The following is a 17,650-nucleotide window of genomic DNA, read 5'->3' on the forward strand; positions in this document are numbered from 1 at the left end:
AGTCATTACACAGTCCGTGACTTCCTGTAAAAGGTAAAATACAAGAAAGTTCGTGTAATCAAACTACAATTGATCATAATTGTAAAAGGAAGAAGAACTATCCAATAAGGGGCGGCTCAAATTGTTTTAGAATTACCTTTCAATGCTAGTAGGTCAAAATGATATGGATTTGGTTATTTGAATTAACCACAACCACTACATTGGTCACCAAAGCCAAAGAAATCGAGGCCAGAGAAATTAATAAGAGGTTCATCCTAACTGACCCCAAGTCCACCCACCAACTACGGGGACTTCAGCCTAAGAAAGTGCAGACCCAAGAAGAAAAAGAAATATGAAGGGAACAAAGTACTAAGAAAGTGACCGACAGTAAATCTAATATATATATATATATATATATATATATATATTTTTTTTGGGTAGGAAAAAAAACAAGCATTGAAGGGGTGAGTAATAATTCTTATTCGCCTAGAACAACACAGAAGGAGATGGATACCAACGTACTCATTAATAGAGATCAAACAGGTCAATTTTGTACGTGCAGGACAACACAGAAGGAGATAGACACCAACATACTTACTAGTGGAGATTAGACAGGCTAGTTCCTTACCATATAATATTTTATGATTATTACAACTTTTTTATTAGTGAAGAAAAGAGAAAAAGAAACATATAAGCAATGCTCTTTTTAAAAATCGTATGCCTACCTCCCTTTTAAAAAAATAAAAATAAAATCTTAGGCGTACCTAAGCTGCACAACATGATAAACAAAGATGACTTGGAAAATGAATCAACCGAGTCCTCACTCTTGTGCATGGATCATTTGAAAGTTTTTAATATTAATGTTAAACAAATTATAAGATCTCTATGGGTGGAGGGAAACATTGCTTAGCTAAATTTTCTAACAACTGAACTAAATTGTTATGAATTTTCTATGCGACCTATCGTTTTCATTTATCTTATATGAAACTACCCAATAATATTATCAACAAATCATTGATCGGCACGTTGTGTTTGACAAAAAAATGAAGTACAATAGTCTCACTCGAAAATGAGATTTAAATAAAGACAAGTTACACAAATGAGACTTTAATAAGGATTTATTGACCATGAACTCGGAAGCCTATACATTTAATACCTTTTTTTAATAAGCTATTAAAGTATTAAGTAAACCGTAGTTGGCCTTTTCATTTCCTTAAGGCCTAAGGTTTGATTTTACATAAAGAAGCACCTTTGACCTCTTCTTACATTTCATTCTTTAAAAAAAAAAAAAATTCCAGATGACTTAAAGAAGTCAGGTTATCTATTTAATTTATTTGAAATTTTAATTTATAAAATTTTTTATTTTGAAAGATTTGAAAATACTATAAATTTTACTCCATAAACTATGCAAACTAATGTGTCAACTTGTAAATATTAAATATAAAATGAAAAAAAATGTAATTAAGAAATTTATTTTTTTATATTGTTGATATGACACCAACCACATTTATTGTTATATAAATTTATATGCATTTTGTAATCGAATTTATAATACTTTTTAAATACAGAAACATGATTGCTTTATGAAAGTCAAAAATAGAACTAAACATTTGGGCCATTTGGCTAAGTGGTGTCTTGTGGCCAGGTTGTAAACATAGAACTCTCGGCCCAGCTTGGTCTGATAAGGCTCAGGCCTATATGGTTTTACTTGTTGGTTTTGGGCCAACACATGAAACAAGGCTCTCATCGCAGCAGCAGAACTCAGACCCAATGTCTAAAGTTTGGTTTTTGACCTTGGCTCTGAAAAACCTAAATACAAATCGTTAACAGTAAGTTTCTAACATGGCCTGGCCTGCTTATGAATTTTGGTACCTACCAAAAAAACTCCTTTGTTCTTTTTTCAGGCTAATAACAAGGTTGAAGTATTGAACCTAAGACCTATCTATCCAATCCCATCCTTCTAGCCCTAAATCAAGTCACAAAGATGAAGTGTAAAATAAAATAGAACGAGATAAGAGGCGTCAGGGCAAAGTCTCATACTTATTTCTTAGGAAAAAGTTTGGCTCCAAAGCTATTTTATTTATTGCAGTCAAGATTAACATGAGCAATTCTCTCTAACTCCCTATCTTTTTAGGCAAGTTAATTTTTTCTAGGGTGATGTTAACGGGTTCTCTTAGGGGAATTGTTAATAAATCATATTAAGAAAATTTTGAAATCACTTTTATAAGAAATATAAAAAACTGTCAATAAAATTAATTATTTTATCATTTTCATATAAAATATTTTTAAAAATAGTTCTTAAACCAATACCCTTAGAGCATTTTTTAACATTTCCCATTTTCTAATATTATTTTTTATAGAAAATTTTATAAGCATCAAAATAATAGGATGTATAATGAAGCCCAAACACGCTTTTAGGGGTCTCAATATCATTAAGGCTACTATTAATAAATGTACTAAAGGCACATATTAAAAATTAAAAAATGCTCAATTATGAGTTGCAACCAGCATTTTTCCAAATGAATGATTTATTAGTTTGTACTCATAAATTTATTGTGGTTGTATGCACTTTTTTTTTATAAATATTTTCACATAGTTTGACCTTTTTTTTTTATTTTATATATATATATATATATATATATATATATAAACGAGAAATACTAACAGATACCTTTAGAGCAACGATTAATAATTCATTTAAAGAAATTTTTTATGAGAAAAGAAAAAAAAAAGTGATTAATGTTCTGACAGCTTTTTCTATTTCTTATAAAAATGGTGTCAAAATTTTTCTAAAATAAATAGTTAACCATTAGTCTAAGAGTACCAATTAGCATGACAAAAAAAAAAAAAAAAATGAAAACATTATTTAATAGAACATTAAATACACTTTTAACTACTACCTTAAGATCATTGGTGAACAAAAAGCCAATCACTAAAAGCACACTTTCTATTAAAAAAACGGGAGAAACAAATCACTAAAGCACACCAACACTCTCCCTCATAGAGGACAACCAACCAACCTACAAGATAAAATACTCACACACTGAAAGGCTGTAGCCAATAGCCAATAGCCAATAGACACTGAAAGGCTGTAGCCAATAGCAAATTAGGCATAAAGCGGATAATAAAGTAGGAGATTCTTGAAATCACTTTACTAATGTAAATAATGTTGCTAAACTCAAAAGTGAAAACATAAAAAGTTTTCAGAAGTCAATCGATAAATATGTTGTGGGCCAAGCCTGTTATTGCATAATTTGTGCTAAATTTTTTTATTTATATAACTAGTTATAGGCCCGTGCGTTGCACGGTTTTATGAAAAAGCTTATAAAATAAATGTATAAATAATTACATATTTTAATAGATTCAATAAAGATAAAAGAAAAAATTATCAACTGTAAGTAATTATCTCACTAAAATAAGGGGTAAGATTTCTTCCTAAAACTAAATTAAATTGATAATTCCAAATTGAATTTTAAATTGATAATTATTTTAAAAAAACTTACTAAACAATTGATAAATCTAAAATTAATATAATCTTGATAATATTATAAATTAAAATTAAAGTTGATAATTCAAGAATATACGTGTAGAACATCTTGATAATTTGATGTAGCATAAAAATCAAATAAGAAAATTGTTAAAATTAATCTATTAATTCTAACCATATTTAATCATTAATTCTTAGACCCTAACCCTAACCCTAAGCATATAAATTAGATCAAAGCTAAGAAAATTAGTTTAAACAAAAGGCAATCGATACACAAAACCTAATCAATTTAATAAAAAAAAATTACAAAAACAAAGAAGGAACCTTTAGAAACTTGACAATGTTTTGAATTCATTAATTAAAATCACATGAAGAAAAAAAAAACCAATAATAACACTAAAGAAAATAAACAAAATGAAAATAATAATAATAAAAGAAGAAAGAATGCATACTTGCATTGTCATGAGATTTAGACATTCACATATTGAAATAAGCTTCACTCCAAAAAAGATATATAGGGTTATATATATTGGTAGAGTTCCATTTGAAATATAATTCATTTAAATCTTATTGAAATTAAAGATATCTAATCAATGTTTTTTTTTTTATCCCATAAAAATTGGAATTAAAAAAAGGTCATATGAATAGAATGAAAAAAAAAGAAAAAAAGAAAAAAAAAAGGTTGATTCAACATAAAGTAACATATAAAAAATTTTAAAAAAAAATTAAAAAGAGAGAGAAAGAGAACGTGGTTGACAACTATAAGGAATTTAAATATATATATATATATATATATTAATGTCATCAACGTAGAAATTATCAAATTAATAGAGATATATACAGTTTTTTTTGGATAGATAGAGATTATCAAATTATTGGAGATATATATTGTTTCTTGAGATAGATTTATATTAGTCACCTCTTGAAGAATTTGGATTGTGCTTATCCCTTAATAATCAAGTTTTGTAGCTTGATATTCTGATAATTAAATAAAATAATGTTAATTAGATGATAAATATTATCTAAATTAAATTTCTGTATGTTAAATATTATTCCTTAATTTAAGAAATATATCCTAACAAATAAAGAATAATGTTAATATAATTTTATTTAATGATAAGAATAAATTAGAGTGATGAAGAAGATTGTAGCAAATCAAAGATAAGCACTTAGCCATTAGCATAATCACGATTCATTACATGAGATTATTATATTAGTACTTTTTTGTTTTCCTCTCTTTTTTGGTTTAAATTCTATCCTTAGGTAATTCTTTTAGATAGACACAACTGTTATAGTTGTAAATGAAATATTATTTTCTTTCATTACTTAATTTGTCATATTTATCCAAAAACTATGTATATATCTATTCTTAAAATCTAAACGGTTTAATCAAAATTCATATGTAAACTATAAAATAGATAATAAAAATAAATGATTATTTTACTTTTAAGTTATATAATGAATGAATATTGTGTAAGACTAATGTATTATAAAAGGCATATATATATATATATATATATATAAAAAATAATTGAATGGAAGATGGTAGATAGCTTGCAACTAATATGAAAGGAGATACCTAAAATTTAAGGCTCGAGTAATATTTAAATGGAAAAACCTTAAATTTAGTAATTAAAAACTATCCAAAAAATGATTGAAAGCATATTTAAGTGGAAACATTAATTCAATAATTAAGAACAATTTAAATTAATAAACATTTAAGAATTTGAAGTAGAGAGAATTACATGAAAATTTAATTTTTGTCCTTGAAAGCATGGGAGAAGACACCAAAACTTGAGTGATTTTCCCCCTACCAAAAAATTATAATAAACAAAGAGGATGTGTATATATATATAGATATAAACTTCAAGTTTTTTTTTTTTTTGGTTGAGAAAAACTAAGAGTTAAGACATTGGTAATAAGTTTTCATCCACAATTGAAAATATAGCATTGAGATATGATGAGAATTGAGAAGTTATACCTTTCAATAGTAGGTCATTTTTGGCCTGTGAACAATAAGCTTTTCAACAAAGTGACTTGTAGAATGAATGACTCCTCAAACCAATTTGTTAAATGAATTCAAGTTTATCACCTACCCACTCTAATAATAATTCGTAATTCAAAGTTTTTCAACGCATCCTAAATACTAAACAAACAAGTATAATAACTCCGTTGCAAATGAATTGTTGGGGGCATTCACATCGGTCTTTCTAAAATAGAATAAGCTCTATATTTTGCCCAGTCAATCTCTAAAACTTCTCATATCAGTTTATGTATTATTATGGAAAAATATATTTGTATTACGTACAATAACTATGTAAACCTCCCACATCTGTCTTTGTATATCTAGTGTGAATATTTTTGAAAAGTAGTTATATAAAATATAAAAAAGTAAGTTCTTATGCTGAAATAAATATGAATTTTTGCACGAATCGATGTGAATGTTTGTAGCTTTGCAAATAAATATTTTAATAATTATTTACATGTTTTGGTTTGACTATTAAGAGAGAGAGAGAGATATGATTTGGGATAATAATAAAAAATTGATAAGGAAATATTATTTTGATAAAATTTAGTATAAAACAGACAATGTGATGTAGAGTTAGGGACAGACCTAGGTGGGGACCCAAAGGGGCCTGGGCCCCCCTTGGGTCCAGTTTTTTTTTTTTTAGTTATTCTATATTTCATTTTTGTAGTTAGCCCTTCTTCTCCTTGTTAATGCCCATTTTTGCAAATCCATATCCAAAAGCCCATGAGGAAGAAAGCCCAATGAAAAGCAAGGCCCAAAGGCCCACCAAGAAGACCAAAGAACAAGAGAGGTCCAAAGAAAGAAATGTAAGGGAAAGCAATCTATAGCAAAACGCAAATCTGCCGCAGAATACAGATCTACCGCAGAATACAATTCCCTGGCAGAATGGCTTCGGCAGAGGAAGATAAATTGGGCCCAAGACTCTTTTGATCTAGTCAACATTATTTGGCCCACAAAGGCCCAAATCCTTTTGTATAAAAGATAGACGTGAGAACTAAAATGAAAAAGCAGGATGAAAAGAAACAAGGAATAGCAGGAAGTGTCAGCAGCAGGAATTGCGTGAAGGAATAGTTAAACTAAAGGAAATGATAAAACACAACAGGAAACACATGAAGAAATAAGATAGCCATGCAGCAGAACAAAACAAAGCTAATCTGCTATGGCAGAAACGACATGGGAGACAAACACAGAAGGGTCGGGGCAACACTAACCTGTACCTAGCCAATATAAGGAAGGTGGGCCCATGGTCAAGGGGATTCAGAGGGTGTGGTTTGGTGGTGGGGGGAAAATGGGGTCTAATTTGGTTTCCTGTCGTGACTTCTTTTGGGAATATACCTTGCTGGGATGGTATCTTACCCAAAAGAAGTAATAAATGGTTGGGACCATTTGATGCATGCCATAGAACTAGGTAGTGAGGTAGCCTAATCCTTATCTATTGGAACCTAGAAGTAGAGGTATACAGCAGGAACAAACAAAAGAGAATTTTGTCGTGAAATGAGTAGCAGTGCAACAAACATGTACTGAGCAATGGTAGGGGCAACCAATGGGTGGGTGGGTAATCTTGAAAGGATGCCCACAACAAACCAAAAACAATTGGTGAAGCCCTAGGGGTAAAAGGGAGAAATCCCATTAAATCGGTTGGCTATAAAAGGAAGAGGTAACCATGGCAGAAAAGGGGGGAAGGAAAAACAGGGAAGAGAGAAAAACACCGAAAGCAGAGACCCAACTGGAGGGGAAGCACTTAAGGGGGGAAACCCATGATAAGAGAGTAGTAAGCACCTAGAGAGAAGGACCTAGGAAAAGGAAAGACCAAAAAGGGGGAACAATACACGGCAGGAGAGTAGTAAGAAACCAAAAGTAAAAAAAGAACGGAGAGAAAGAAAGAAAGTGGTAAAACAAAGAGAGAAAATACGGCAGGATTAGGGGCATGCATCAATGGACCATCTTTTCCCTCCCTCTTAGCAAACCCACTCTTTGATGTCTCCAAAAGTAATAGTTAATAGCCATTTAGGCCTATTCTCCAAAATGCACAACTTTGACGGCAGAAGCCTATGACAAGGTTGTTCAAGTTGGGGTTTGGGTTCCTTCTTGGTTTACTTATCCTATGGGAAGATTCAATACTTGATTTTGATTGCAAATATATTTTATTTATCTCATTATAAATTATATCTGTTGTATTTATTTATTCTGCCGTAGCACGTTTTTATCATGCCTGCTGCATCAGTTGTCCTGCTGTGGTATCTTTACTTGTTGTACTATTTATTCTGTTGTAACACCTTTTCATTATATTTACCGTGTTAGCTATTATACTAGCTAAAGCTTTTCTGCTGAAGCTTTCTTCTTTATTTGTTATTACGTGTTTTACTTTTGACACAAACTAATCATTATCTTGCCATAAGTATATATACATATATCTTGTTTCTCATTTTCTGCAAAATATATTTTATATATGTATATGTGAATACATATAAGTATATATACTTATATATGTATGTATATATTTGAGAATATGCTAACCCATTTAAACTAACAATTGTTTGATGGGTATTTTCTTTGGGTTTTAGATTTGTTTATGTGCAGGAAGTAGAAAAGTATTTCTGCGGTAAAAACGAAGAGTAGTCATTCACATTGCAAAAGGCTTTACTGCACGGCAGAAGGCTTTAAAGCACAACAGACAGCTTTAATGCACAGCGGACAACTTCAAATGCATAGCAGAAAGCTTTACTACACAACAAGAAACTTTATTGCACAACAGAAAGTTTTGCTGCATAGCAGAAAAGTCAGTCCTACGGCAGAAATTGAAGAAAAGTTCCTTTTGCGGCAGAAACTGGAGAAAAGTTCCTTCTGTGGCAGAAATAGAGGATAAGCCCACTTCGCAGCATCTTTCCCTTGAACTTGGACTCAGCGTTTGCACACAACCTGGCAGCGGCAAAATGGTACTTTGAAGCCCATTCTACAGAGCGCCAGGCCCGACTTCCTTCTTAAAAAAAGAAACGTAAAAAAGAACCCTCTACACTCCTCAATCAGTCTAGCTAACTTAACCCAAATAGCAACTATCTAACCCAAAAACAATAAAAATATTCACAATAGTGATTGTATTTTAGCAAAAAAACTATTTTACCACCAAATAACAAAAAAATCATGTGTTATTGGAGAAGTTAAAGCAAAAACAAAATTTTATACAACTACAGTAAACTGATATAAATACCTGTAGCAAGTTGTTAAAAATAAAATACAATATTTTATTAAGATTATATCTCTTCCTTCAATTAGAAAACTCAAATTCTCTCTCTTCCTTATTATTTTAATAAGTTGTTTATGTTATTTTAAATGAAGTGATAAAAAAATAGAACATTTGATATTTGGTGTATTATAAAGTGAGGTGGTAAAACAGAAAAAGTGGTCTTTTGAGGTATTAAAAGCTAAAATTTGTAACACCACTACTATGAATACTCTAGCTTAAGAAAAAAAAAAAAAAAAAATCATAGCCAGCCTAGTATTAAAAAAAAAAAAATTTGGTTTTGTTTTTGTTTTTGTTGGTAGATGATTGCATCTTAATGTATTTAGAAACAACAATTTTGTGTATTTATAATTTTTTGGGGTTATTATAACTTACCCACCTGTGGTTTGCCTTAAATTTAACTTACCCACCTATGGTTTATTCTGTCTATGCTTCGTTACCCACCTCTAAGTATTCCGTTACTCTAACACGTTTCATCAAAAAATCAAACAAGAAATCAGATCAAACACTCCTCTCCCACACACTCTCTCATGCTTGCTCACCCATTCTAAACCCTTGATTCTACATTGCTACCCACCTAATTTTTAGACAGAGAAAACGACTGGGTTTTGTTTGTGCAAGGACACCGAGGAAGGAAACCCACGGATTCTGGAAGAAGGAGACCATAGATTCATGTTTAGGAACATTTTGGGTCTTGAATCGACTAGGTTTTGTTCGTGTTTCTCTTGAATCCGTTTGTGCTCGTCGCCTTCTTATTCTAGGTAGATTTAATGTTTGAAACCTAGGGTTTTAATTTTTTTTTTCTTTTTGAAATTTGGTTTTTGCAAAGTGGTGTTTTGTTTGAAGTATTATGGATTTGATCATATATCAATATGAAATTGTATTGCTATATGTATAGATTCTCCACTGAGGATATAAAATTGGACTCAAATGGTTGGAGTATTAAATGACTTTCATAGTTTTATGAGGTTCCAAATTTGTTTGTATCCTCTAGGCATCATGGTGGGTAAATACTAGTATGGCTAACGCTACTAGTGTCATGTTGGGGCCTTAGGAAGGGAAAAGTCTAGTATTATAGGCTTAGGGGTTTGTTTTATCTATAATCTGACATGTATATCTAAAAGCTGATATGCATGAGGAGATAAAAAGAAAGCATGATTAGTTATACACTTTATGCAGATTTTTGAATGGCTTAGGGGTTTGTTTTAGGGGATTGAGTCACATTTCTTAAGATTGATTTTCAACCCATTATTAATGAACATAGTAGATTACTTGAGCAGATAAAAAGAAAGCATGATTAGTTATACAATTTATGCAGATTTTTGAATGGTGTACAAACGCCACATGCTAATCTTAAATCTTCTGTACTTGAAAATTTATGATTTTCATTTTTTGATAAGATTTTCATTCTTTGATCAGATTAGGAGTGTTTGATCTAATAAAAAGAAAGCATGATTAGGAGTGTTTGATCAGATTTTCAATCTTTGAGACATGTGTTAATTAGGGAAAATAACAGGTTTTCATTTGGAAAGATACTTCTTGTTGTTTAATTAATGTGTATTGGCAGATTTTGCATTATTGAGCTTTGTTGTCAAAGCAGCAAGATTTTGTATTACTGAGTTTTGCTGTCAAAGCAGCAAGAGAAAGTATGCTTGACCCAAAATCTGCCAATACACATTAATTAAACAACAAGAAGTATCTTTCCAAATGAAAACCTGTTATTTTCCCTAATTAACACAAGTATCAAAGATTGAAAATCTAATCAAACACTCCTAATCATGCTTTCTTTTTATCTAATCAAACACTCCTAATCTGATCAAAGAATGAAAATCATAAATTTTCAAGCACAGAAGCTTTAAGATTAGCATGTGAGGTTTGTACACCATTCAAAAATCTACATAAATTGTATAACTAATCATGCTTTCATTTTATCTGCTCAAGTAATCTACTATGTTCATTAACAATGGACTGAAAATCGGTCTTAAGAAATGTGACTCAATCCCCTAAAAAAAACCCCTAAGCCATTCAAAAATCTGCATAAAGTGTATAATTAAGAGCACTAGCAATAGTGGTGCTAAAAAACTATTTTTAGCACCACTATATACAAAAAAAGTGTTGTAATAGTGGTGGTATAGGTAAATGTTTTACTTTGTAATAGTGGTGGTATAGGTAAATGTTTTACTTACATTGCTACAGTGCATAGCTATATATAGCTGTGCACTGTAGCTAAAAGTTAAAATCAAATAATGTTTTTTTATTCCCACCTCTCATTAAAATAATATTTCCTTCTTTCAATTTTTTCTTTTTCTTTTTTCCTCCATTTCACTCACTCTCCATTCTCAACTCTCACCTCTCTCTGATTCTCAAAAAAAAAAAAGAAAAAAAAATCTCACCTGAGCTGCTGTCCTTCACTACCATCAAACATTTCTTCTTAATCTCCATTTGGACCATAATTCTCTATTTCTTCTTGATCACCTTTCAAAACTCTTTGCCGGCACAAAACCCACATCAAAAGAACACTGAGGTGTTGATGGAAGGGAATGTGGCTGAATTAACTAATTAAAGAGAAGGACTGAAAATGTGAAGAGGTTAATTGAATAATGGACGGTTAGGATTTTAAATGGTAGATAGAATATTCTATAGAATATTTTAAGGAAGGGTCTAGATTGTCTTTGTGTGGAACGTGAACCCAACTGGATTATATGATCGAAGGGAATGTTGTAGTGTATATATTATTTTATTGTAGTAGATATATAATTTTATTATGTTGTTTATATTATTTTATTGTGTTGAAAGCTAAAATAGATCCACTGTTGCTGGATATTTTGTAAAGTGAGTAGGTAAAATAGATAAAGTAACTTTTTATAGTGCCAAATAGCTAAATTTTTAACTCTACTACTGTGGATGCTCTAATCATACTTTCTTTTTATCCACTCATGCATAGCTTTAAAATATGCATGTCAGATTATAGATAAAACAAACCCCTAAGCCTACAAATAGCATATCAAACAAAAGACCATAAGAGCATCCGCATCAGTCCATGTAAACTCTTGCAAAATACAAAAAATAGCTCTTTTTACACATTTTGACCCAAAAATGCTCCACATCAGTGCTTCTAAAATTGTGTAAAAATGTGTATATTTCTACATGAGCTACAGTACCGTGGAAATATACACGGCTCCATTTATTATTTTATTCATTTCCCGTTCGCTCCCTTTTTTCTCTCTCTTCTCCATGCTCAACAAACTCAATAACTTCCCCTCCCTTCATCTTCTTCTTTTTCCTCAGATGCACACAAACACACCCACACACAAACACATCCACAGAGAAAAATCAACACAGAGATACACTTGCTAAAAAAAAAAAAAAATAGAGATACACAAACACACCCACACAAACAAACCCAAACACACAAACAACAAAGAGACAGATCGGTACTTATCGGAACAATCGGTATTTGATTGGTGCTTGACTGGAACGATCGGAGCTCATGGGTCTTGCTTGATCGGAGCTAGTGGGTCTCGCTTGATCGGAGCTTGTGGGTATGGATCTTGCCTAATCGGAGCTAGGCAGATTGGTGCTTGTGGAGCGGAGCCTGATCGGAGCTGTGGATCGGTGCTTTTGACCGGAGCTTGTGACCGAGAGGGAAAGAGATGGGTGGATCGGTGCTTCTAACCGGAGCTTGTGACTGAGAGGGAGAGAGATGGGTGGATCGGTGCTTCTGACCGGAGTTTGTGACCGAGAGGGAGAGAGATAGACCGGAGGGATGGGTATACAGAGACCGAGAGGGATGGGTATACAGAGAGAAAGATCGAGAGGGAGAGAGATGGGTGTAGAGAGAGAGAGCAACAATCAGATAAAATGGGTAGAGAGAGAGCGCGCGTATAAAAAGGGTTAGTTGAGAGATATAATAAAATAATTAAGAAAATTGGTTATTTAAATAAAAGAAGTGATAGAATAGATGAACTGATGTGGGTGTTTTGTAAAAGTAGATGTGTAAAATAGAAAAAGTAGATTTTTTCGTGTAAAATAGACAGAAAATTTAAACGAGCTGATGCGGTTGCTCTAATACTTCAATCCAAAAGCTTACAGATAGCATAAAAACTTTGCACATAGTCCTAGACTTTTCCCTTCCTAAGGCCCCATCATGACACTAGTAGTGTCAGCCATTACCCACCATGACGCCTAGAGGATACAAACAAATTTGGAACCTCATAAAACTATAAAAGTCATTTAATACTCCAACCATCTGAGTCCAATTTTATATTCTCAATGGAGAATCTATACAGATAGCAATACAATTTCATATAGATATATCAAATCTATAATACTTCAAACAAAACACCACTTTACAGAAACCCAATTTAAAAAAATAAATAAAACCCTAGGTTTCAAAAATTAAATCTACTTAGAATAAGAGGAAAAGAGCAGATGAAAATAAAAGAAAAAAAAAACTTCAATCTCAGAAAGTCTAGAACTCACCCAAAAGAGAGGAACATGAACAGATCAAGATCCAATTTGTTAACAAAAAATCACGGGTTGGTAACAATCAAAACCCTGAATCAATAGATCAGTAACTCCACGGTTTCCTTGCTCGAAATCACCCAGAGGATCCCAAGCATAAACGAGTCTAAGAACTCAAGTGGGTAGCATCCTCAGAGAGAGAGAGAGAGAGAGTGTTGCTAGGGGGGAGGAGTGTTTGATTTGTTCTGTTATTTGATTTTGGGATAAAACGTGTTAGAGTAATGGCAGATTGAGAGGTGGGTAATGGAGCATTAACAAAATTAACCACAGTTGGGTAAAATGTAAAAAATGAAACCACAGGTAGGTAAGTTAAATTTGAGACAAACCATAGGTGGGTAAATTGTAATTACCCCTAATTTTTTAATACTATATGGATGTTTATTTGAAGTTTTTTTTATTATTATTTATACTCCGACCCCTGCTAGCTTAAAATCTTGAGTCCGTCTCTGTGTTGAGTGTTTTGAAAAGTGAATATATAAAATAGAAAAAATAAGTTCTTATACTAAAATAGACATAAATTTCTGCACAAATACTTTTAAAATTTGTAAATGATATGTATGTGGTTGGTATTCAATCTCACGTGACCTGACCTACTTAGTTAGGCCATATTAACGAGCTTGGTAAATAGTTCAGCAAAGACAATAAAGACCTGTGCTTAGTCTGCCCAAAGATAGACAAAATCTGGAGTTAATTTAGCTCTGAGACAATTTTGGTAGTTACAAACCACTATCAGCCTTCCCATCAAAAAAAAAAAAACCACTATCAGCCACTTACTATGATGATGATAGCAAAATTTATATAAAAGGGTTTCACTTTCATCAGTAACTCTCAAAAACGACCTTAAAAAGGAAAGCGATCAATGAACAAGGTACAAGTGCAACACAGGAAAAACCCTAAAATAAATTCACTCCTCTTTTCTAGCCAATGAATATTATCAGTAGCTTCAATAGCCTAATGTTGGATGGTGGCTATCACTACTCTTATTGATTTTTCTTTTCTTTTCTTTTTTTTTCCTCTTTTTTTTGCAGGTACCCTTTGACCATTTCAACCATACCATTAATCCTGTGTTTGGATGAAGATTTCGTTAAATACTAGTGATTTTTGGCTGGGACTTATTTTAAATAAAAGTGCAATTGTATCTTAAAAAATTAATATTTTAGGAGCGATAACTAATTATATTATAAAATAAACCAAAACAAATAGGCCTTAGTATACTAAAAATAGCAGCGGATATAAAAGAAAAGAACTTCAAAGAAAGCAATTATGATATTAATTTTTTTAGGGTTAAAATGCAAAATTCACTCTTTATGTTTCACTTGAATTCATTTCAGTATTTGAAGTTTCAAGTTTATTCAATCAAGGCATCTCCGTCAACTTTTGTTAAATGTTGCAGTTAATTATTCAAATTTTTAATTTTTTAAATTAAAAAAATTCAATTAATGATTGAAAAATATTTTCTTGAATTTTTTCTAAAAATTTAATGAAAGTTGACAAATATTCTTTATTTGAATAAACTTAAAAATAAAAGGACTAAAATAAACAAAAACAAAGTTAGATAAATGAAATGATTCTAGGGAAATTTAGAAATTGAGTTTTACATTTTAACTTTTTTTTTTTTTTTTTTTTTAACAATACTAGAACCATAAAAAAGTTCACAATTTTTGGCACAATTTCATGTGATAAGTTGTGAGTAGTGGAGATGTGAACCCACCACTTTACTTCCACCACTTACAGCTCATCAAGTGTCAAGTTGTGACAAAAATTGTCGATTTTTTGTGGTTTTGGCATTTTTACTTTTTGGGGTAAAAAACACAAATTATATATGATGTTGATAAGCCATGTGTATGCCTAGCGGAAAAAGAGGAAAATGCAGCAAGCTAACAAGATTATACCATCAAAATGAATTTCTTTTTGCATTTCCATTAAACAAATACAATAGCATTCATTTTGCATTTCCATTAAACAAATACAATAGCGCAAGAAATGCAGCATGCATCGCATTGCATCGCACTGGTTTTGATAATTTACTAATGAAGAAGATCGGCTCAGATCTCTCAACCACCACGCAAAGTACAGCAAGGTCACAATTGTGCCACAGCTCAGAAGGCAATTTATAATTTTTTGTATTCTTTCATTTAGGAAGCAATATTCCTTTTTGGTAACTATTCCTGATATATATTCCCAATCTATAATATTTTAGCAATGGCCAAAGTTAACGATTCCCCAAAATATTCTAGCTAGTCTTGGATTCTTCTGGTCATGACCATTGTTTAGTCTTTTTTTTTCGATGAACATGACCATTATTTAGTCATCCCTTATCGCCCCCACCATATTTAAATAGCTTAGGGATGCCTTGGTAATTGGACATTTTCTTTTCTTATTTTAGATTTTTTTTTTGATCGTAGAGAAAAAATTTTCCCAGTTGAATTGCTTAGAACTCACAACTGAACAATTTCTTAAATTGTATAAGAATATGTCTTTCACACAAGGATCCCAATTATCATTTTTTTTTTTTTTACCCCATACACGATTTGCACTTAACATTTTCTTCTTGTATTCTGTCCTATAATGTCTCATAATTGGGTGCTAAATAAATTCAATTATATATAAACTTAATTAGGATAAGATCAAATAGTGCACATAATATAAATACATAATTGAACTGGGCATATAAAATTAACTATGGACTTTATTTTGAGAGAAACTATTACGCTCCACTAAATAAGCATTACTAATTTAACATTATTGCCAACGGAAAAAATCTACTTAATTATTGTTACAATTACAATAACAACATAAAAAGATGAAGAAAAAAACAAAGAGTCAAAGTAAATTACTTTTTCCTGTTGGCAATACCTTATGCCAGGGAATATCCAATTTGCATGATTTGCTGCCTTGACTCAAATCCGTATACCTAACACACTTTGTGTTCTTAAGCAGCGAGCCACTGCAATCCGAGTCATTTTTAGGTATTTTCAAAATACAAAAAAATGATGTTTCTTCCTTTCATTTTCACGGTAAATTCATGGTGGAGTATACTAATTAAATTTATGATATTCATAATGAGGTCCATCCATTAAATTCATGGTAAAATCTACCATAAATATGAGAGAAGAAGAAACACAATTTATTATACTCTTATTACCTAAAATTTTTCCCAACAATACTATGTAACTCAAGATTAAAAAAAAAACATTCTAAAAAAAAAAAAAAACCATTTATTTGCAACATTTTTTACCGATGGCAAACAATTTGTGAGCCAAGTTTTGCGGCATCGCGAGGCACCAAAGCTCCCTGAGCCATCATCAGAGTCTTGTAGAACTCAACGATCATCTTATCATCGTACTCCTTAAGTGGGCCCCTGGTGAGCCCATTAATCCCATCGTACATGGACCCAGCAGTAGCAAAACCATAGCCACTTGAGGTGAAAGTGCGTGAGTTAGCTAAACCCATCATCATCTTCATGTACCCATCACGAAGCCAAACGAAGAACTTCTTTGGTGAACCCAAACGAATCTTTGGTTTGATCTTGATCCGCCAAAACCTTCTCCTCCGGTTCGAACCCAGCTCCACATGCTTCGTCCTACGCCTACGACCCGACCCGTTTAGCTTCTCGTAGCCTCTCCTCCTCCAGTAGCTTCTTAAACCTTTGTACACCCCAGCAGATATACCTTCCATTGTTGTTTCTTTTCTTTGCTCGCTCTCTCTCTCTCTTTGGAGAAGAAAAAAAAAAAAAAAAAAGTCACAGAGAAAGAGAGGGAGAGAGAGAGAAAACAAAATAAAGAGAGGTGGGTGAGAGATTGATATGTGAGGGAGTTGATAAATTTAGTATGTGTGAGTAAATGAGGGCATAAACATGTGTGAGCTTATAAAAGAGTGGGGATGGAGATAATAAATGAGAGATGCCAATACGCACCTGCATTTCTCGCAAATGTTGCTGTCCTCATTCAATGAGGCTGGTCATGGCACGTGCCAGACACCGAAGATCATGACCATCGGATTATATTTTAATTTATTCTAGATCAAGCTTTTTTAAACCTTATATCATGATCACCAGGTTAAATTACAAATTACACCTTTAAAATTTTAGGGTAATTAAATTTTATCTCCTAAAGTTTTAAAAGTTAGATTTTACCCCTTGGGTGTTTAAATTTTACACTTTAACATTTCAGAATTTGGATTCTACACCTTAAAGTATGTGAGTATTTGGATTTTATACCCCAAAATTATGAAACTTTATGATGTAAAATCTAAACTTCCAAATTTTAGGGGATAAAATCCAAACACCCCTAAAATATAGGAGTTAAAATCCAAATTTTGAAATGTCAAGATGTAAAATCCAAACACCCTCAAATATTAGGGGTAAAATCCAAATTTTGAAATTTCAGGG

The 17,650-nt window shown here is 31.8% G+C and overlaps 1 protein-coding gene across 1 annotated transcript; it reads right to left on the reverse strand.

Moving 5' to 3' along the window:
* Positions 1–16,371: 16,371 nt before the first annotated feature.
* LOC115971830 lies at positions 16,372–17,130 on the reverse strand. The gene has a single exon (XM_031091897.1). It carries the CDS (start codon positions 16,936–16,938, stop codon positions 16,495–16,497), a length of 444 nt encoding a protein of 147 aa, XP_030947757.1. The 5' UTR covers positions 16,939–17,130; the 3' UTR covers positions 16,372–16,494.
* Positions 17,131–17,650: the final 520 nt, after the last annotated feature.

The sequence above is a fragment of the Quercus lobata genome, chromosome 12 (assembly GCF_001633185.2).
Source record: "Quercus lobata isolate SW786 chromosome 12, ValleyOak3.0 Primary Assembly, whole genome shotgun sequence".
Taxonomy (NCBI): Eukaryota; Viridiplantae; Streptophyta; class Magnoliopsida; order Fagales; family Fagaceae; genus Quercus; species Quercus lobata.

Excerpts from the sequence above, each read along its gene's own strand:
- LOC115971830 (XM_031091897.1), bottom strand. The coding sequence starts at position 16,938 with ATGGAAGGTATATCTGCTGGGGTGTACAAAGGTTTAAGAAGCTACTGG.